The 20802-nt window shown below is 52.2% G+C and overlaps 3 protein-coding genes across 6 annotated transcripts in view; 2 read left to right on the top strand and 1 right to left on the bottom strand.

Moving 5' to 3' along the window:
• Positions 1-797, bottom strand: part of ARID3B (AT-rich interaction domain 3B) — a 32398-nt gene extending 31601 nt beyond the window's left edge. For 2 of the 3 annotated variants that reach the window (XM_039379250.1, XM_039379251.1), the window contains exon 1: positions 554-797. In XM_039379250.1, coding sequence (XP_039235184.1) covers positions 554-761 — 208 coding nt within the window. In that variant the 5' untranslated portion in view covers positions 762-797. Of the gene's footprint in view, positions 1-400; positions 518-553 lie in introns of those variants that run through there. The other variant, XM_027712153.2, reaches the window with a different exon arrangement.
• On the top strand, positions 609-3155 carry LOC113983228 (actin, cytoplasmic type 5). Of its 2 annotated transcripts, none has more exons than XM_027712159.1 (2): positions 609-717; positions 1679-3155. In XM_027712159.1, exon 2 carries the CDS (start codon positions 1689-1691, stop codon positions 2817-2819), a length of 1131 nt encoding a protein of 376 aa, XP_027567960.1. In that variant the 5' UTR covers positions 609-717; positions 1679-1688; the 3' UTR covers positions 2820-3155. The 2 variants fall into 2 exon arrangements, with proteins under 2 accessions (XP_027567960.1, XP_039235188.1); XM_039379254.1 differs by lacking the exon at positions 609-717 and adding an exon at positions 726-811.
• Positions 3156-4074: 919 nt separating this feature from the next.
• Positions 4075-9818, top strand: UBL7 (ubiquitin like 7). Its single transcript, XM_027712154.2, has 11 exons — positions 4075-4321; positions 4858-4977; positions 5555-5637; positions 5759-5843; positions 6487-6544; positions 7014-7147; positions 7686-7735; positions 8396-8563; positions 8814-8936; positions 9284-9437; positions 9618-9818. The coding sequence occupies exons 1-10, from the start codon at positions 4138-4140 to the stop codon at positions 9419-9421; spliced, it is 1143 nt and encodes a 380-aa protein (XP_027567955.1). The 5' UTR covers positions 4075-4137; the 3' UTR covers positions 9422-9437; positions 9618-9818.
• The last annotated feature ends 10984 nt before the right edge of the window (positions 9819-20802 follow it).

Raw genomic sequence — 20802 nt, 5'->3', positions numbered from 1 at the left:
CCCTTGTTTTTTGTGCTCCCCTTCGCTTTCTGTGCTTCTCCCCCCCAGGGCAGGGCCAGGACTCGCTTTAACCACCCAGGGCTTTTAACCCCTGGGAGAGCCCTTCAATTAAACAGCCCCTTGATTTCAATTTTTAACTGGCTCAGTTAAGGAACCGCCCGCCAGCGGCGCTTGGAAAGAGCTCTTTCCAAGCGGGAACTGCCGGAAAGAGTTAAAGCCGGAGCCGAGCAGTACCGACACCTCCGGGGGCTGGTAAACAACTCCATCAACGACCCACCCCGTCCTGGCGGGGACCCGAAACCGCCGCTCACGGGAGGTAAGGGGGAACACGGGAGCTGTGCCGCGACCCCCAGAACAGCGCCCCACCGACCCCGCAAACTCCCACCCTTCACCCCCTTACCTCCCGTGGCGGGTCCCGCCGGTCCCTGCGCGGCCGCTTCGGCTCCTCCTCCCCTGCCCTCCCTTCCTCCTTCCCTTCCTGCCCCTCCCGCCCCTTCCTCGCCCGGGCGGAAGCGGCGCGGCGGGGGCGGTGCGCGGCGGCAGAAGCGCCCACCCCGCTTCCGGGAGCGGAGGGGGCCGAACGGGAGCCAATAAAACAGCGCAGCGCCGGTCGGCTTCCGGTTCCGGCGGCTATAAAGGCGCGCGCACGGTGCCAGTGCGGGCAGTCGCTGAGGAGGCGCCGTGGGTTCGAGGGCGGGGCGGAGGGAGAGCGAGAGGGTGAGCGGGGCCCCGGGAGTCCCGTGTCTGGGCGGGGGCTCCATATCTGTTTGGTCCTTCGAGGAGGGTTCTAAGGATCCTCCTCTTAGGGAGGGTTAGGGCTCTCCTTGTGTCTGTTTGGGCTTTCAGAGGGGTCTGAAGGATCCCTTGCGGGGCTTAGGGATCCCGGCGTGTCTCTTGGGGCCCTCAGGGTGGGGTTGGTGTCCCCACTGGGGCCCTCATGGGAGATTAGGGGTCCCCATATCCGTTCGGGCCCTGAGGATGGGATTAGTCCTCTGATCGGGCCGGGTTAGGGGTCCCTTGCATCTGCCCGGGCCCTCGAGGGGGTTGAGGTCGCCCGGTGGGGTCCTTGGAGGGCTCAGTGTTCGTTTGGGCCCTCGAGGAGGGGGCTTTGGGGTCCTCCCACTTCTGTCTGGGCCCTCGAGGGGGTTTTTAGGGGCCCCTCCATGTATGGGGCCTGGGAGAGTAGGAAGGGGAGGGCTTTATGTTGGGGATCTTTGCTTCCTCAGGTCTGTGGTAAAGGTGTGTGTGTAGGTGTGTGGGGGGTCCCCGATGGTCCACTTTGACCCCTGGGGAAGGAACAGGAATCATAGAATCCTGGGATGGTTTGGGTTGGAAGGGACCTCAAAGCTGATCCCGTTCCAACCCCTTGCCGTGGGTTGGGACACCTCCCACTAGACCTGTGCTTGTCTTCTCAGACACATATGTATGTGTATTTTGAGGGAAGAAATAGATAAAATAGGCATCTTCCTACATTGCTCCACAGACCCCTCAGAGCCTAATTTACAAGAGCCCTCCATATTCCGCCTCATGTCAGAAGGGGGCTCCTTCAGCCCTGCTCTTGGGGCTCCCTGCTGTATTAAACCCCTTCAGCACCAGGGGACACTTCAGGGCTCTGTGCTGTCCCTGCTCTGTCCCCTCTGGGCAGCAACTGATGGCTCCCTGTCCTTCCTGCCCGCAGGCCGGTCGGGATGGCGGACGAGGAGATTGCTGCCCTCGTGGTGGACAACGGCTCGGGCATGTGCAAGGCTGGGTTCGCGGGGGATGACGCACCTCGTGCTGTGTTCCCCTCCATCGTGGGGCGGCCCCGGCACCAGGGTGTCATGGTGGGCATGGGGCAGAAGGACAGCTATGTGGGGGACGAGGCGCAGAGCAAGAGGGGCATCCTCACGCTCAAGTACCCCATCGAGCACGGCATCGTCACCAACTGGGACGACATGGAGAAGATCTGGCACCACACCTTCTACAACGAGCTGCGCGTGGCCCCCGAGGAGCACCCGGTGCTGCTCACCGAGGCCCCCCTCAACCCCAAGGCCAACCGGGAGAAGATGACCCAGATCATGTTTGAGACCTTCAACACCCCAGCCATGTATGTGGCCATCCAGGCCGTGCTGTCCCTCTATGCCTCTGGCCGCACCACCGGCATCGTGATGGACTCCGGGGACGGCGTCACCCACACGGTGCCCATCTACGAGGGCTACGCTCTGCCCCACGCCATCCTGCGCCTGGACCTGGCCGGCCGTGACCTCACCGACTACCTCATGAAGATCCTGACGGAGCGGGGCTACAGCTTCACCACCACGGCCGAGCGGGAGATCGTGCGGGACATCAAGGAGAAGCTCTGCTACGTGGCGCTGGACTTCGAGCAGGAGATGGCCACGGCCGCCTCCTCCTCCTCGCTGGAGAAGAGCTACGAGCTGCCTGACGGGCAGGTCATCACCATCGGCAACGAGCGCTTCCGCTGCCCCGAGTCCATATTCCAGCCTTCCTTCCTGGGCATGGAGTCCTGTGGCATCCACGAGACCACCTTCAACTCCATCATGAAGTGCGACGTGGACATCCGGAAGGATCTGTACGCCAACACCGTGCTGTCTGGGGGCACCACCATGTATCCCGGGATCGCTGACCGGATGCAGAAGGAGATTACGGCGCTGGCCCCCAGCACCATGAAGATCAAGATCATCGCCCCGCCGGAGCGCAAATATTCCGTGTGGATTGGTGGCTCTATCCTGGCCTCCCTCTCCACCTTCCAGCAGATGTGGATCAGCAAGCAGGAGTACGATGAGTCCGGCCCCTCTATCGTCCATCGCAAGTGCTTCTAGAGGGGCTGCTGGCAGCCACCCTGGGCTGTCCCTGCTGGGATGACCTCCTTCCATGTTGGACCAGAATTGTCCCACTGTTCCTTATCCCACATTTTAATTGTTGAGGTACCAATTAGTGATGTGCAGTTTAATGGCCCGTTAGGCTGTAGTTCTCCTGTGGCTCCTGCTCCTCTTCCTCGTGGCTCTCTGGGGCTTGGAAGCAGGTGGAGGGTTGTTCACTTTCCCTGTGTAACGCGGATAGGATGACACTAAACTTAGGTTTGTCACCTTTAGGTTTGTCACCTTTAGGTTCCTTTGTAGGAAAACAAATAAACTTCCAAGGTTTAAACACTAGAAGAGCTGATTTTGCTTTATTTCAGGGTGGGTTCTCTGTCCCCTTGAATTATTGTGTGGTAGATTTTGGACTCGAACCTGGCCTGTAGCTAAAACTTACCCAAATTTTGTTTTCTAAATTCTCTTTAAATCCTGTCACAGCCCCTGGTGCTGCTCGGACCATTTTAAGAGCTGTTAGGGAGGAAAGCGTGCCTGGAATGTGGCTCTTGCAGCCTGGCTGGACTTTCATGGTAACTTGGCTTTTTTTAGAACACAAACAGCTCTTCTTGTCAGAAAAAGTTGGAGCCTTGGCAGAGGATTTGGTGGCTGAAGCAGTGGCCTCTCCTTTTTTGGGAGAGGATGAGGAGATGGGGCAGCAGATAATGCTGAAGAGCGCTCAGCTTGGGGAAGCCCGTCCCTGCTGCGTTCGGGGCGTATCTGCAGGAGCTCCTCATCCACGCAGGAGGGATGGCAGGCGCTTAATTAATGAGATGTGGTTAATTAAAGGTGACCGCGCCGTGCCGGGCGCACCGCCGCCCGCGCTCCTCCTTTTAAACCTTCGGCCACCCTCCTATTGGCTCGTCATAGCCACGCCAGCCAATCAGCAGCGTCTCCGCCAGAGGGCGTTCCCACGTACTCTGGCGGACTCCACTTCCCAGCGCGCACCGCGCGGCCCGCGGGCACTTCCGGTTCTGGTAGGCGGGGCTGCGGTAGCGCTGGCCTGGGCGGGGGGGGGCGAACGGCCGGACCCCCCGAGCTGAGGGGTGTGGGGGGGCACGGCCGGGACCCCTGAGGAGGGTCGGTCTGGGGCTGGCACTGCTGGGACCCCTCCTGAGGGCCGGCGGGTTCTGGTTACGCCGCGGGGGCGGGGGGGGCTGGCACGGCTTCCCGCGACTGTCTCAGGGGTTTGTTGGGTGATGGGGGGGTCTCACTGGGGTCCACTTTCCCCCGTTCCAGAGCTCTGCAGGTCCCAGTCCGGCTTGGCCGCGCTCAGGGAGAGGCTGCCATGTCCCTGCCCGAGTGGCACATCGCCGTGAAGCTGGCGGAGCAGCCGCTGGCTCCCAAATCCATCCTGCACCTCCCGGAGGCGGAGCTGGGCGAGTGCCCGCTGGGCGGGTGCAGCATCTCCCACCTCAAGCAGCTCATCACCGGGAAGCTGCAGGAGTCCATCCCGGACCCCGAGCTCATCGGTGGGTGCCCGCCTGGATCCTGTCGCAGTCCTGCCACTTGAGGACACCCTTTTCCCGTCCTCGCTGCGGCTGGGACACAACATCCTGCTGGTGGTGGTGGTGGGAGGGCTCAGCACCGCCGGATAACGCGGGGTGAGGACTCAGAGTGTGCTGCAGGGGCTCTGCTGCACACAGAAATCTGATACCATGTGGTTTGGATAGAATATTCCCTACTTTCTTGGGATCGCAGAGCTCCAGTGGTGTCAGTGCCCTCGTTAAGGAGTCTTTGGGCTTCCAAACACCTCTGTGTCCTGGTGAGATCTCTCATGAGAACTGTGAGAGAGGTTGGCTCTTCTAGGGGGAGGTGGCAAAGTCACGTTCTGTGTATCAACTCCATGATTTCCTCCCTGAACCTCAGCTCCACAGCTTCCCTATGTTGTTCCCTGGCCAGATGGAGCAGCTGCAGCAATAACCCCCAGAGCTCTAAGTCACACTTAGACCCTCAGCCCTTTCTGAGGGGGTCACAGATGTTTATCTTTGGGTGTTTCTCCCCCTAGACCTGATCTACTGTGGCCGGAAGCTGAGGGATGACCAGACCCTGGATTTTTATGGCATCCAGTCCGGCTCCACCGTCCATGTCCTGCGCAAGTCCTGGCCCGAGCCTGATCAGAAACCGGGTGAGGAGCAGACTGGGGGGGGGGGGTTACCCTTTGGATCTCTTTGGGGTATGTTTTTAAGGGACTGAGGAACAGCTTCTCTTGTTTCATTCCTGAGGTTTCCAGGCGGAATTAATCCGTTTGTTTGGGAGCTCCCCACCTCTAACAGCAGGAAATGGGTGTTAATTTTCTTGCTGACAGAAGAGTTAAGGAATGAGCCATGCAGTGTGGAGAGGGACTATCCCTTCCTTAACAGCCTGAATTTTGCAAGACAATCTGGAGCAAAGCTGGTTCCTCAGCTCCAGGGATGAGCAGGCTTGTGTGTGCTCCTGCTCTTCCTGACTGTAGAATGAACTGGAGTGGTTTAGACTTGTTATGTCTTTAATAGAACTCCTTTGGTACATGTAGGAAGATATTTCTGTATATTTTTATTACCTGACAGTGCAGTAAGGTGTTACTCTGTGTAACTGTACCAAGACACAAACTTAACCCAAGGATATTAAAGAATTGCATCATGGAAGTCCCAGTGGGATGTAAAATGGCTGTTAAAGCTAACAGAGGGAGATTGTGTTTTGTTCTGTTGTTTTCCTTTCCTCAGAGCCTGTGGATAAGGTGGCAGCAGTCCGGGAATTCCGTGTTCTGCACACTGCTCTGCACAGCAGCCCTGCCTACAGAGATGCAGTGAGTGGGGCTTCCTCCTGTGCTTTTGGGGTGATTTTTGGCTGTCCCCTCCCTGTGAGGAGAATCCCACAGTGGAGCCTTGTTGGGTGATGCTGCTGGTCTGCTCTGGTTTCCCTGGCAGGTCTTCAAAATGCTGGGAAATAAGGAGTCGCTGGATCAGATCATTGTAGCTACTCCTGGCCTCAGCAGCGACCCTGTTGCTTTGGGTGAGTCTAGATGTGGTCCAGAGGATCTGAGGAAAGCCAAATAAAGGTTTAATTCCTAATAGGGGGAAGGGAGAGAGAAAGCCGAATGTGGATATAATTCCTGATGGGGGGGAAGGGAGTGTTGCCCTTGTCTCGGAAAACTGACCTTTTTTATCCCTTTGTGGAGCATAAGAGTCAGTGACTGCTCAGGTGTCAAAGTTGTGCTCCATTGGGAATGTTTGGGGATGGGTGTTGGCTTCAGAAGGATTAGGGAACAGTAGGGATGAATGCTTTCTCCTTGCTGCAGAGTGTTACCAAAATGTCCATTAAATTTAGCTCGCTTGTTCTGACCCAGGATAATACTAGTCTGAGGCAGATAGAATTTGGGATGCAATCACAGCCTGGCTGGAGTGAGCTGGGGGTCAGATTGGATTCTGCCCTTAAGGTGGAGAACCCATGGGATCTGCTGGGAAGGCCCCATCCCTTGGATGTGTGGCTGTAGTCAAAAGTCTCTCCAGGAAGACATGAAAGGCTTGAGAGAGAACAATAATAAGAGTATTTATGTGTTTGCTTGTGACTCAGTTCCTGAAAAACAAAATGGCTTTTGTTTGAGTGTCTCCTGTTTCTTGTATCCTGTCCCATCATGTTTCCTGGTCCCTTCCAGGAGTCCTGCAGGACAAGGATCTCTTTTCAGTGTTTGCAGACCCCAACATGTTGGACACGTAAGTTCACGTGAGCTTGGGCAGTGACTTAGCAGTGCTTTTGTCTCACTGTGTATCAACTGCTTCTCTCTGGGGCTGGAGAGAGGGCTCTGCTCCTGCCTGCCAGTATGGATACACCAGGATTCAGGCCAGGATACTTCTCCCTCAGCAGCAGGAAAGAGAGGTGTACCATTTGGATTAAACCAAAGATAGTTAGTAGGAGCCAGGGCCATCATTGTCTCCAGATCATGAGTTCAGATCTGGATCTGGTTGCTCACACCAAAGTTGCTCCCATGAGAGTATGTGGGAGATGTGAACCATGGAAAGGTCAACATGGGATCAAAAAGGAGACTCAGCTGCCTGGAGGTGTTTGTGCTGGACACCAGCGGTGTTGGTGCAGCCAGTGGGGATGGCTGTGCCCTAAGCTTTAAAGGGCTGATTTCTTAGTTTCCCTGTGTACGTGATTCATTCTTCCCCTGTTTCTCTCCAGGCTGATCCCAGCTCACCCTGCCCTTGTGAATGCCATTGTCCTTGTCCTGCACTCAGTGGCTGGCAGCACCCCGCTCCCAGCCCCGGAGACATCCTCCCGAGCCATGTCCTCTGGCTCCTACCGGGACATGCCAGGTACGTTCAACCACACAGGTGATGGAGAGCCTGCAGGAATGATGTGCTGCAGAATTTGCAGGCCAGTGTAAAATCATGGAATCACAGACTGGTTTGGGTTGGAAGGGTAATTAAAGGTGATTGAGTTCCACCCCCCTGCCATGTGCAGGGACACCTTCCACTGGACCAGGTTGTCCAAGCCCCGTCCAAACTGGCCTTGGACACTTCCAGGGATGGGCAGTCCCCATCTGTGCTGTACTGACACAGTCACCCCCAGTTTGGAAGGACAAGAGGTTTGGGTTCCTGAGCTGGAAACACTTCCTGTGGTTTGATAGATTTTGGACTGGATGAGACTCACCTGGGGCACTTTGTCCTCGGGGCCTCTTCCAGCCCTGTGTGTGTGCTCAGTGTTGGCCGTGGCCTCTGCAGTGCCCAGAGAATGGGCCTGACCTGTCTCCCAGTGCACATGAACTTCTTGGTGCTGAGGTCTCTCTCCTAACTCCATGGGATTCTCATCTGGTACCTAATTCCTACCATTTATTCTCCTTCCTGGTTGCAGGTGGCTTTCTCTTTGAAGGTCTCTCTGATGATGAAGATGATTTCCACCAGGTAAGCGGTCACTTTGGGTGGAACATCTGTTGTGGGCTTTCAGTATGGGTTTAGCTTGTAGCCCTGAGACTCCAAAGCTTTACTCTTCCTGTCTGATAAACAGCATGAGCTGCTCTGGCTCCTGAGGGTATTGTGGAGACAAACATATTGATTGTGGTATGCTTGGATGCTGTTCAGGAGAGGATTTTCGTGAGTGCTGAACACACAACATAAGAATGAAACAGCACATGTCCTCAGAGGAAACACCTTCATAGCCAAATGGATGCAGGGATAGCTGTGTATGGATGAGAAGCGTGGGAATGTTGCTCCCTGCCCTTCTGCAGTCTTCCTCTCCAAAGGACAAAGTGTTTTTTAAGAGAAACTGGATATTTAGGCCAAAGAAGTGCCTTTCCAGAATGAATTGTTTTGTTACAGGCTAATAACACTGTGGTTTTAGGCTGGTGAATGACATATTAAAAGGTTTACAGCCAGTTTCCATAGCTGAGTTTGTGGAAAAAAGCACATCCCACCCTGTCACTTCTAAAAAGTTCCACACTGGTGAGGTTTGAGTGTTTTAGGAAAGGGATCTGTGGGAATGCACAGGTGAGCCGGGTTTTACTGAGACACGAACAACAACATCAGAGGTGTGTTTTTTGTTTTTTTTTTTTTTCCTCCATGCAGAGCACCAGGTCCACACCATCCAGCAGCACTTCCAGCTCCCGCCCGGCTTCCCTGGGCTACACGGGGGCTGCGGGACCCCGGCCCATCACCCAGAGCGAGCTGGCGACCGCGCTGGCACTGGCCAGCACCCCGGAGAGCAGCTCCCACACACCCACCCCTGGCACCCAGGTAACAGTGCTCAGCTCGGGGACACCTGGCTGCTTTAATTCCTCATGGATACGGTCCCACCCCTGGCACCCAGGTAACAACAGCCACAAGCCCGGCTCAGGTCTGGGACACCTGGCTTCTTCGTTTCCTCGTGGCTGAGTTCTCTTCCATATGAGGTTGAGGGTGGAGGGGTGCTGCAGGTGTTGCTCTGTGCTGGCTCTGGTTCCTCTGAGTGTTCTCCTGATTGGTGTACAACTTTATTTCCTCCTAGGGTCATTCCTCTGGGACATCCCCGATGTCATCCAGTGTCCAGTCAGGAACACCCATCACCAATGACCTGTTCAGCCAGGCCTTACAACATGCCTTGCAGGCCTCAGGGCAGCCCAGTCTGCAGGTCAGTGTCACAGCCTCTTCCTTCAGGAGCCCGTAGAATCCCATATCCCACTGTTACAGCATGGAGATGGTTCTTCCAGCCACCTCCTGTGGCAGGACATTAAGCTGGAGGGGGCATGAGAGACCACTATAAAAGTACTGGTTGGAAATGGGATGGTGGGATAGTGGATTTTGGGGAGTTTGCAGGAAGAATTTGAGCTTTCAGGATCTGTTTGCACACTTAGCATTGTGGTTGTGAGCTAGAGGAGGAGGGAAAATGCAGCACGGAAGAGTGGGCTGTGGAGAAGACTTTTTTTCCCTGCTTGGACTCTCACACCCACCTTAACTCCTTTTCTTTCCTGTGTGTAGAGCCAGTGGCAGCCACAGCTCCAGCAGCTGCGAGACATGGGAATACACGATGATGAACTAAGTCTCCGAGCCCTGCAGGCCACTGGGGGGGACATTCAGGCTGCCCTGGAGCTCATCTTTGCTGGTGGGGCTCCCTAAATTTTTGGCTGGGCTGGTGAGTTGCACTGAGGCAGCCGTGACATTCGTGACATTCTTTGCACTGGGGTTCCTCTCTCCAGCATGGACCAGCTGGAGTGGCTGCCCCTCTCCTTGCTCTCCTGTTGGGAGCACTGAGCATGCTGAGGGCAGCTCCTCCAGCTTCAGATACTCTCTCCAACCTCCTTCTACCCTCCAGAGACAAGACCTCAGGACTTTGTCCAGCACGGAGAAAGGAAGAGGTGGCTTTGTGTTGGAGAGATGTGACCCCTTCAGTTCTGCAATCTTTGGTCTGTCTACACATTGTCCTGCCTGTTGTTTCATTCCTGCCCACCTGATATGCCTCAGTCCACCTTTCTGTGCTCTCTCTGTATTAAATGGGCTGTGTTCCCTTGCCTGCTGTCTGGGTTGTGATCTGTCCTGGGTTGTGTTCCAGATCTCTGAGGCGACGTGCTAATGGCGTGAAGGGAACTGGAGGAAGAGCTTTGCCTCTGTAGGAGGCTGTTGTTTCAGCAGAGGGCACTCCCATGCAAGCTGACAAGGATGAGGGTCCAGGAGTTCATGGCCACCACGAAGTGACAGTAACAAAAGAATGACAAGCACAAGGGTTGAGGCCGTTGCCAGAGTGAGAGGTGGAGAAATGCCACTGATACAGCCCAGTCTGGCTGCAGCCAGTGTTTGCCAAAGTGTCTTCTAATCCAGGGGGCCACAAGGTGCCCAGGACCTGGGGTGGAAAGCCAATTAAATCTATTTGCCTGTAATTACAATCAGTAGGAGCTGAGAGAAACCAGACACATGGAGCTGGGCCTGGCATCACTCTGATTGTACCATTGAGATTAACGAGGCATGAAAATGGGAACTGGGAGCGGGTTTGCCTGAAATGCCACTGTGCATGCTAAGAGCAGAAAATACTCTCCTACTTTACCTTCAGGCTGCTGTGCTCCCCTCTAATTCCTCTCCAAGCTCTCTGATCCTTACTGATACCATCTCAGCTATCACCCAGCAAATGTGGGATTGTTCTCTCCGGGGTAGCTCTTGACTGATAGGCTTTAATCCTGTCTAGAGGATTAAGACTCTTGGGAGGGAGGGACTGTTTTTATGTTTCAATATGTAGGAGATAAGATGTGATGGACATAAATGGCTTTCCTGACTATACACCCTTCCAGGTTCCTGCCCTCAATATGAACTCTGGAAGCCCAGTCTAAATGGTGGCTGGGATTTCATGTGTAAGAAAACTGATTAATCCGTTCCCATCTCTGGTGCCTTCGCTCCTGGCTTTGCTGGGGGAGGAAATAGCATATGCAGAGCATCCTCCCACCCCTCCCCACTGGGGAGACAAGCCCTGCTGTCAGCCCCCAATCCTCCTGGGATAACTGCGGATTAGCCGTATCACAGATGCTCCTGCCCAAAGCTGAGAAGCATTTGCAGGCTCTCCTGGGTCTGCTCGGGGCAAGCAGGGCTTGCTGTGAGACCAGAGTGACCAGTTTGTTTTCCTGTACTATGTCAATTCTCAGTGTTTATTGGTGTCCCAAAATGGTATTTTTTTTTCATGTCCTGACCTCACTCTTAAAATTTGATCCCTTTGTTGATCCACATTTGTTACCAAGTAGTTTTTTCTGCTGTAATGGCTATTTCTGCTTCCCCATGTCCCCATGTAACTGAGAACTGCCTGGATATTTGGGATGGAAACAACTTTTTTCCGATTCCTTTCACAAATGGCATTACTTGGCTTGGAGCAGCAGCTCAAACACATTCCCTGCCTGAACTGGCTGTATCAGAGGAGAACTTGGCAGCGCTGCCACTCACGACACGACTGCTGCGTGCGCTTCGCTTCCCTCGCCTCGCCTGCCTTCGGCTGCCTGGAATAGACGTGCTCAGCAACCAGGCAAATTTAGAGCTGCAGGGATGGGAAGAGAGGCTCTGCCTGGCACCTGCAAGGCTGCTGATGGAGGGGGAGGAAGGGGGAACGTTGCTGCAGGAGCTCTTGTGGGAGGGTGGAAGCTCAAAGTGACTTAAAAGTGGCTCTGCAGCAGCCAGGTGAGCGCTGCCTCCCCACCTGCTCCAGAGGCTGAGTGGCTCCTGCTACCAGCTGGGAGATGGAAGTGATGCTGGGAGATGAATGTGATCCTTACGAGGCTTTACAAGGGCATGGAGTGATAGGACAAGGGAGGATGGCTTTAAACTACAAGAGTGTAGGTTTGGATTGGGTATTAGGGAAGAATTCTACCCTGTGAGGGTGGTGAGGCCCTGGCACAGGTTGCTCAGAGGAGCTGTGGCTGCCCCATCCCTGGAAGTGTTCAGAGCCGGGTCGGATGGGGCTTGGAGCAACCTGGACTAGTAAAAGGTGTCCCTGCCCAGGGCAGGGGTTGGAATGAGATAAACTAAATTGTCAGTGGCTGACCACAACAGATTCTGCTCTTTGGGAGCAAACTGCAATGTGCTGTCTCCCACCTACCCAGTCCTTGTGGTCCATCCTTGGTGCCGCTGCCCTGACATGTTCCCCTCCTCCTGCCCCACCCCTGGTTTCTCCTTAAAAGGATGTTTTTGGGTTAAAGATGAATCTGTTTTGGTTGGATCTCAGTTTATCTGTATCCTGCCTGCATGCCCAACCTCCACCACCCTCCATTTGCCAGCCAAGCATCTGTGGCCTGACACTTCACTGGGAGCAGACTGGGAAGTGCTTGGCTAACCCTGGGAAAATGTGGAGGTCAAACCACAGTTCCCCAACGTAAGCAGGGACCTCCTGTTTCTGACATCAAAGAGAAACTTTTGTTTCGGTTCCCTCTTTGCCTGTAGAGGAGCTGACAAGGGAAGCAGTAACAGTGGGTGTTTACAGCAGGGATGGGAGCAGCTGTTTTCCCTCCTGTGTTTTCCATAATCTTGTTATTCATTCTCGTGCCTTGACCATCACTGTGGACACCTGGAGGGGGTGGGAGTTTGGATGGGATCTGGGCTCTGCACCATATGCTCTCTGCTTTTTCACTTTGGCCAACTTGAGGGCTGTTTCACTTCGTCTCCTTCATTTTGAGGTGACTGTCTCTGTGAGGAGCAAAACAGTGCTGGAAGGAGGTTAATTTTCCAGCAAAAGGGTGAAATGGAGACAGAGAGGAATCTGCCGGATGGCTTTCGCTGTACCTCAACCTCCATGATCACCCAACTCCATCTTCCTCTGCTTTCACACTGATGCTGGAGCCCTTCCCATGTGGGAAGTGAACCCAACTGATAAGATCTATCCCGGGAGCAGACATTGATGTTTGAGGTGTTCATTGTTTCTGTACAGACACAGATCTCCGTGGGTGGGTGTGCTTGGGTGGCTTGTTGCACCAGATCAGAAGTTGCCTTCAGGGTTGATTTCTGACTTCACGTGACTTGTGTTGGACAGATTTCTGTGGAATAATGTTTCTTCTTTGCTCTCCCAGCCAGACAGAAGCTCTTAGTGTTCCCTACCACAGGAACCATAGTTTTCCCATCACATTATGGGGCTATACCCCTTGGCCCCTCAGGCACATTAATCCTCTCTGGCACATTAATTCAGAACATTAGTGAAGGCGACTTTCTCCAGTGTTCCAGAATTTCCTTGGGCAGCCTGGCAGGATACCTCCAGCAGGAACAGCAGCAGCAATTAGTCTGGCAGAGTCTTTGCCCATCAGCTTGCTTTCTTTGCAGAGGGCTCGGTGGTTTCCTGGCTGCTCCCAGCTTTGTCCTTGTAGGAAATGACAATACACATAATAATTTATAGTTTTCCTTCTTTTTCCAGTTTTGTGCTGGTTCAGTGAGCTGAAGGGCCTCACCAAGTGGGACAGGCTAGTGGCAGGGCCAAGGGAAGAGGGGGACAGCAGGACCTGGTGGCATTTCCTTGAAAATAATGACATTTTGGTCTTACTCTTTCTCAGGGAAACTTTGGAGGAAGGAGGAAAGTTTTCCTGATGCTGGGACAACTGATCAGAAATAAGGTGAGAGCCCGAAGATAGGGCAGGGGACACAGTGCAGCTTCCCAGCAGCCTTTGTCCTGAGGGATTTGGTCCCTTTCTTAGCACGAATCAACATTTTCCTTTAGAAGTGACAAAAAGGGAGGTCTGATTTTAGTCATCAAAATATCCTTTTAAGGATGCAGATTTGAGAGTCCACGTGATGTTAACTGGAGAACAGCACAATAAACCCGTGTGATTTTAAAAGCATCTGACTCTATTTTAACTTGGGGAAAGCAGAAATGGACTGAAAATGTCACGCTGTGAGAATATTTCTATTTCCTTCTATATTTATAATATTCTGATATTCATGAACACTGTGACTTATAAATAATCCTTTGATTTATAGTACTGCATGTAGTTCTAGTCCTGCCTCACAAAGATGAGTTTAAGAGCATGGTAAGCAAAAGGAAAGTTCAGAGGGAAGAAGATAAACATCCCCTGCTCCATCCTTTGAAGTCCAAGACAATGGTGGAGCCACTGGCTTTGAACATGAAGCTTCCTGGCTCTGGTCCTCCTGAACTGAGCCTGGAAACTAAAAACAAAATAAGAAAACCCAACCCAATGCTCGTAAGGTGAGACCAGGTGACTCTGTGGAGCAACCTGGTCAGGTGGGAGGTATCCCTGCCCATGGCAAGGGCTTGGAACAAGGTGGGCTTTAAGGTCTTTCCAAACCCAAACCAACCTGGAATTCTGTGATTTCTGACTATGCAGTGTCCCTGGCTGAATTCTGAGTGTTCTAGGCTGCCAGCACACAGAATGGTCGTCCCAAAATCCCTTTGAGAGGTGGTCGGGTTTTTTTTCCCCCCTACCACTGAAATAGATACCTTGCTGATTTAAGAGCATGGTCTGCTTGTTCAGCAGGGATGATTTAGTTTAGGTGTTGAGTTTGAGAGCTATGGAGTTCCAGTCCAGGAGCCATAAAAGCATCAGATGGGTTGTGCAGGATCAGAGCCAGAGTTCCCTGTCTTCCTGCAGTGACCAAGAACAGATGCTGCAGAAATACTTAACAGGGTGAGCAGAGAAAGATCTGTCTCTAATAGATTTTCCAGCATCCAGTTGTCTGAGGTTTAGGGACTTCTAGAGCTAGATATGGGGTGTTAACTATTAACAGACCCCCTCATGACCTTTTCCTTTAAACACAGATAAACTTGTAGCCTCTGTGCCACCCTGCATCCAGGAGTCCTGTGGAGTGGCCACAGGTTCCAAGTCTGTTCAGCAGCTGGAAGGAGGAGGTGACATGCAGACTGTGGCACAGGTCCCAGTAAAGCTCTGAGGTTTAATTTTTGGGTGCCTGGGACTCCTGTGGCCACTGAGGCAGCAAGATCTGACAAGGACAGTTGGGGAGCTGGGCAGTCTGGTAGAAAATTGTCATTTAATCTCACTGGAGCAGAAGGAGCTGCTGATGAGAGCAGAGCTCTGTGATCCCCCAGCAGTGCTCGGCCTGCTGCCCTGACATCCTGCAGAGCACACTCCAAACTGTTTACCTTTGTGCTAATGGGTTTGTTTGCCCTGTTCCAGGGAAGGGAAGGAGTGCTGATCATCCTGTCTGTGCAGGATTCCTTTCTGAGGTTTAGCTCCCTGTCATTAAATGCTTTGATCCCAAAGGATTCTCAGTTACACATAATTTAATCATCCCATCCTGCCAGCTGGTGTCTGGTCATGTGAGTTCATGTCCATTTATTCCCCCTCCACCTCATCTTTTTATTCCTGTTTTCCTCCTCTCCCAAAAGTCTGTGACCTCGTTGCTTATGGCTTCCTGCAATCGCTTTCCCAAATGAGGTGTGTGGGAACAAACTGGACCCATAATAATCAGGAAGCAGGTGACAGGCATGGAGCCTGCACAAGGAGAGGCAGATGGGAGACAGGAAGAAAGTCAAAGGGTCCAGGACATGTTGAGATCCTTCACTGTTCCCACTCTCCTGCTGGAAGAGATGGAGAGCTTCCCATGTCTGATGGACAGAGAAACCAGTGTGCCTGGTGCTGAGCCTTTGTGTCACCAGGCAGGCTCTGAGTTACTGCAGGCACTTCCCTCTGCGTCATTTGGCCAAGGGTTGGCTCACAGGGGCCAAAATGTGAAGGAGGAGCAGGAGACAGATTCCTTCTTCCATGTCTCTCCCTTCCTGGAGAGACATATTGCTGCTGGAAGCACCGGAACACTACAAGGTCAACTTAATATGTTTAAAGGAGTTTACTTTCCTGAGCAGCCTCCACTTAATATTATGTGTCTGGTCAGCTTGTAAAGGACTCTGGCATTTTTTTCAGCAGCAGTTGGAAGTGGCTCCTTGGGGACCCTGTAACTTGTTTTGGTTCCCTGGAGAAAAATGTGGGCTAAAATTCCAACCCATATTATGGTAGGGGATGGGAGAGCAGATTGCAGGGGGATTGGACCTTAATGTAGGTGTTGCCAGGAGGATTTCGTGAGTTTGGTGGGGCTGATAAAGCAGGTTTATAAGTTTGTTTATGGGATGGTGGGTGCTGGACCCCTTCTTAGAGCCTTCCAGAGCTGCTGGCAGATATGGGAATCAAGTTGTTGAGGAGTCTGAGAGGTAGCCATTCCCACAGGCTGCCCTGAAATCCAGGCCCTGCCAGGAGGCAGAGGAGCACAAGAGTCAAGAAAGGAAGGACCAAGAATTCCAGGTAAACAAAACACAGTCTGACCTGCTGGGCCCTTGCAGGGAGACGGAGCTGGCACTGCGCAACTCCCATGGTGGGAATGTGGCTAAACAAAGCAACTTCTGTTCTTTTCTTTGTATGAACTTTATTTTAATGGGGTGAGATTCTGCATGGGGTTTTATTTACCATGCCTGAAGCCTTTGGCACCCCTGTCTCCTTTCCTGCCCCGTCAGTGAGTCGTCCCTGAATCACCACTCTCGGTGCTGCAGGTTACGTGACAAACATTCAGGTGAAACTCATTTGTCAACAGAAAGGATGAGACACGGTTGGGGCCATCGAAGCTGAGTTTGGGGCCAGTCCTCAGGCAGGACCTGTGACCAGTGAATTATGTTGTGAGACTCTGATCTGGAGGGTCCTGCCTGGGGGAGCCCCTGCGGTTTCCTCAGGGCAGAGGGGGAAGCACTGAAGAAGGGGAGTCCCAGGTAGGGGTTTTGTGCTGCTCTCCAAGTCACTGAGTGCAAATCAACTCTGCCACTAGTTTCCTTACTGGCAAGTCTACTAGAAAAACTTCTCCTGGGGGCACGTGGTTCCTCCAGCCCTTTCCTGACTCATTCTTAAAGCCCTGGGGGTGGCATTTAGCATATGGGGACTTTTGATCCCTTTTGTGACACTTGTTGGGGCAGTAGATTTGCCGTGCTGTCCTCTGACATTGTGGCAGAACTGAGGGGGGGGAAGGTGTATCTCCCCCCCCCCAGATCACACCCTCCAGACTCAGCCCAGTTTAAAGAGGTGATGGAGGTCAGCTTGGATGAAAACTGTGTGTCTGGAGAGGCTGGAAGGTTGACAGCCACTGCAGGGCTGTGGCTTTGGGAAGGGATTGTTGAAGTTCCATAGCTATCTGCAAGGAATGTGAGCTCAGGGGGAGAATTTGTGTTGAAAGCAGAAAATGCAGCAGCTTGCTGATAAATGATCCACTTTGCTTCCTTCCCACCTTACTTTGTCATCTGAGGAATGAAAGGCCTGTCAGCACTAAAAGAAACAGTGAGTGAGTGGAATTTCACTTGTTTCATTTCAAAATCCATCCGTTTAAGTCTGCTTGTTCCCAAAGGCAAGATGCAAGAGGTAAGAAATAGAAACTCTGATATTCCAAAGCTCTGGTCATTTACACTTTTGTCCCAGTCTCTTGGGCCATTGGTCCATCCCACAGCAGGTTCCTGCACACATTTAACAGAGGATTTTCCACCTCTGTTCCAAAACAGGCAGTCTCCCAGTCTTGTCTGGGAAGGGATTGTGGAAAACATGCATGATGGATGTGGTGAGCATCCTCAGCCTTTTGTGCCAGGTTCAATAAAGTCTCTCTTTGTACTGTGTTGGCTGATAATGGCACTGTCACAACTGCCCAGGTGGAGCAGGTTTCTGATGGCACAACAGAGAAAAGATCTTGCTGGCTTTTGCAGGGATAGGAATGTTTGTCTTGTTGATGTCTTTTTCTGTGGAAGATTTGTATGTGTTCGTGTTTCCAAGGGTCAGATTCCTGATCTGAGGTTAACAGAAGGTAATGGATATGTTTTTGTGGATAGTGTCATCACATACCTGTTCTAATGCCAAGAGAAACAGGAGGTTTCATGGTAGTTGGACTGCCTGGGCCACAAACATTCAGGCAATCTGTCTCCTTTGCAGTGATGAATAAAACTGTTCTTCTTAGGGAAAAATCTGTGCTTCCTAAATCTGACAAGATTCCTGGGGGAGGCTGCCTTCTGATCCATGCTGGAAGTGAGGAGCATGATCTGGAAAAAAGCTGCTCATAAGTTGCATCGTGGAAGTTTTGATTCTTGAGTGGAGCAGACGGAAACCTCTGCAGGAGGGGGCTGAGCGGGGAGCTCGTGCCTGGAATCTGATTGCTTGTGTATGCATTCCTTGTGGGATAGGACATGGCATGCAGTCCTGAGCAAACAAACTGTCTCACTGAAGTCCTTGCCTGCTTTGGAAAGTGTGTGTTTCACTTCTGGATGTGTTCAGGCCTCCGTGTTGTGTTCAGCACCTCCTGCAAACTGGGACAGGGTTGGAGCAACCTCGAAACCAGGTCTGCTCCTCCCAAACTGGGCTGCTCCTCCATCAAAGCTGTGCTGTTCAGAGGTTTGTGGGACAGCCCTCCCCAGGGGGTATTTTCCTAGTGTGCTTTCCAGATCATACCCATGTGTCGGAATGACTTTGCCAATGTTGTCCTGTGCAATGTTTCTGGGAGTCAGGTTCACCATGACTGCTCAGTCACGTTGCTGCCCTGAAGGAGCTTGTGGGGAGGAGAAAGGACACTAAGGGGAGCTGCAGCTTCTGGAGAGAGCAAAGACATTTGGGTGCGAGCTCCGCTTTAATAAAGACTCCTCATTTGAAGAGTTATAACCAGCATTTTGGGCGGGATGCTCCTATGTACTCACATGTTCCACCACTATCCCTTTTTTTCTCCTCCTCTGCAGGTTCTTTTGCTGGTGAGCTGCATGCAGAGATCTCACACAGCTTTAGCTGATGCACACCAAGCTGTCTGCTGAGTCTCCAGCTCAGCAAAAGGTGCTTCAGCATCACTCTGAATCCAGGACCCTAATAGTCATGTTCCTGGGGTTTCTCAACTCCTGGTCTAAGAGATGGAGTGGTACCATTTGTTGAAGTAGAAAGACTCCAGAGTGGAATGGAATGGCAGGAATGGCTTCAAACTGAGGTAGTAGGTTAGATGGGGTATTAGGGAAAAAATTCTTCCCTGTGAGGGGGGTGAGGCCCTGGCACAGGTTGCCCAGAGAAGCTGTGGCTGCCCCATCCCTGGAAGTGTCCAAGGCCAGGTTGGATAGGGCTTGGAGCAACCTGGGCTAGTGGAAGGTGTGCCCATGGCAATGGGTGGAACAAGATGGACTTTAAGATCCCTTCCAACCCAAACCATTCCGTGATTCTTTGAACACTTTTGAAGTGCTGAGGGAGTTTCAGGCTAAATTTTATCCACAGGAACATGTATTTAGCTGTAGGTGGAACAAAATACCCAACCTAAAAGCTAAAACCACGTGGAGTCACCAGCTGTGTTAGTTAGGGGCAAGGAAAAGGGAAAAACAAATGATTTACTGTTATAATGAGGCAGCAACTCTCTTTGTTCCTCTCTGATCAGAACCCTTCTGTTTCCAGTTGGTAACTTTGTCAAGAGTGGGAGTTGAAAGCCAGTTTTCCAGCCCACCAGCTGCGTCCTGTCATCAAAGGCAGTACAGATAATCACATATGCAGCTCTCATAGCCCAGCCCAGATTTGGGGTGGATGCAATTCTAGTCCCCACATTTATTAAGGAACCTGCATGGGTCGTATGGCTTAGGCTGATGATTTACAACTGACAGTCCTTTTTCACTCTTGTGTGAAAGAGTCTTAATGAAGAAAGTGTTTTTCAGGAAGAAAATACCTTTCTTCTCTGCGAGAAAACAAGTGATAACGTGGTCTGGCACCTTGGGGAGCAATGGGGCAGGTAGGGAAATACAGCTGCCTCTGAGGGAATGGGCAGTTTCAAGATGAGCAGGAGCACAAAGGCTGGGAATCACCATGATCAGAAGTGAAAAACTGGAATGATCTATGTTATCACCCTGTAATTACCCAAGCACACACGTGGTTAAAGAGAAAGATGACCCTCCCCACACTTAGAGTTGGTGGGAAATTCCTGTGGGTCCTTAAAATTCACCATTAGCTGGCTCATTAATTTTTTTTTTGCTTCCTCCAAAATGCCTCCCCCTTGCCCTGCCACTCTTCATCTCCTTCAAGAGCAGAGCAGTGCTGGGTCTGAGCTTCAGTCTCAACTTTAAAGAGCGCAGCTGCATCTCATCCTTGCGAGTTCCCCGTGGGGCTCTCCTATTCTGGTCACGTCCGACCTCGCTTTCCGTGCATGGAATGCCCTGTCTTCTCATTAACAAACCTCACAGTGCTGCACAAAGACTGTCAGCCCTTCCCGGCCTCCCCGTGGGGAGGTTTGGAAAAGCAAAGTGACTTTCTAAAGGTTGTGCCACGTGGGGTGTGCTCAGCAGCCCATCCTTTCGGAGAACATTTGCATCACAAAAGTAAGGGCAGGATCTTAGGGAAGAGATCACCTTCAGGGTCTTCTTCATCCCAGCTCCAAGTGGATTGTCCACATCCACTCTGGGATGTCATTCACTCCCACACTGGCACGGGTGAGTTTGACTGCTCAGGCAAGGGAGTGTGTGACAGCGTAGTCAGCTTGTGACGCCGAGTGGGTTTTCGGGTGGTGTTTTATTTTACTAGGAGTGGTCCTTTGCTATCATTGCAGTGTAGCACCAGCAGGAAGAGGGCTGGCACACGAGATATGCTGCAGCCTTGCTTCATCTTCCTGATGGCAGGCATAGGCTCCTGTTCTGTGTCTGCCTCCGTATCTGAGCATAGCTCTCTGTCATGGGCATGTCCTTCTATTTAAACAACCCTGGAGCAGCCATCCTTTGTTATCGGTCTCTGCACCCTTGGTCTGCCATTTTTAGACATACTTTCATTCTTATTTCATTCGTCTCAACCTTAATATTCCCCTTCCAAGCCTCTGTGGGAAGTTGTTTGCAAACCCTGAGCCAGCTGCAGCTTTCCTCCAGCGCCTGAGGGCAAACAAAGCCATCAGACCTCCACCTTCCCCTTGCAAATCGAGGGGAAAAAAAACCAAAAAGGACCTAAAAAAACCCTGGTAAAACCTGCAGAGACAAAGTGCCGAAAGGTGCTAAATGAATAGAGTTACTGGGCTTTTTTAATTTCATGTTCCTAGGGTAATAAGTCCCGCCTTCT

This window comes from Pipra filicauda, unplaced genomic scaffold (assembly GCF_003945595.2).
Source record: "Pipra filicauda isolate LSUMZ 115617 unplaced genomic scaffold, ASM394559v2 scaffold161_size1661140_pilon, whole genome shotgun sequence".
NCBI classification, from domain to species: Eukaryota; Metazoa; Chordata; class Aves; order Passeriformes; family Pipridae; genus Pipra; species Pipra filicauda.
The sequence above is the reverse complement of the archived record's forward strand: the minus strand, read 5'-3'. Positions and strand labels throughout refer to the sequence as shown.

Coding starts and splice junctions, on each gene's coding strand:
- LOC113983228 (XM_027712159.1), top strand. CDS start 1,689: ATGGCGGACGAGGAGATTGCTGCCCTCGTGGTGGACAACGGCTCGGGC.
- UBL7 (XM_027712154.2), top strand. CDS start 4,138: ATGTCCCTGCCCGAGTGGCACATCGCCGTGAAGCTGGCGGAGCAGCCG. Junction 4,978..5,554: donor CGAGCCTGATCAGAAACCGG/GTGAGGAGCAGA, acceptor TCCTTTCCTCAG/AGCCTGTGGATAAGGTGGCA. Junction 7,148..7,685: donor CTCCTACCGGGACATGCCAG/GTACGTTCAACC, acceptor TCCTGGTTGCAG/GTGGCTTTCTCTTTGAAGGT.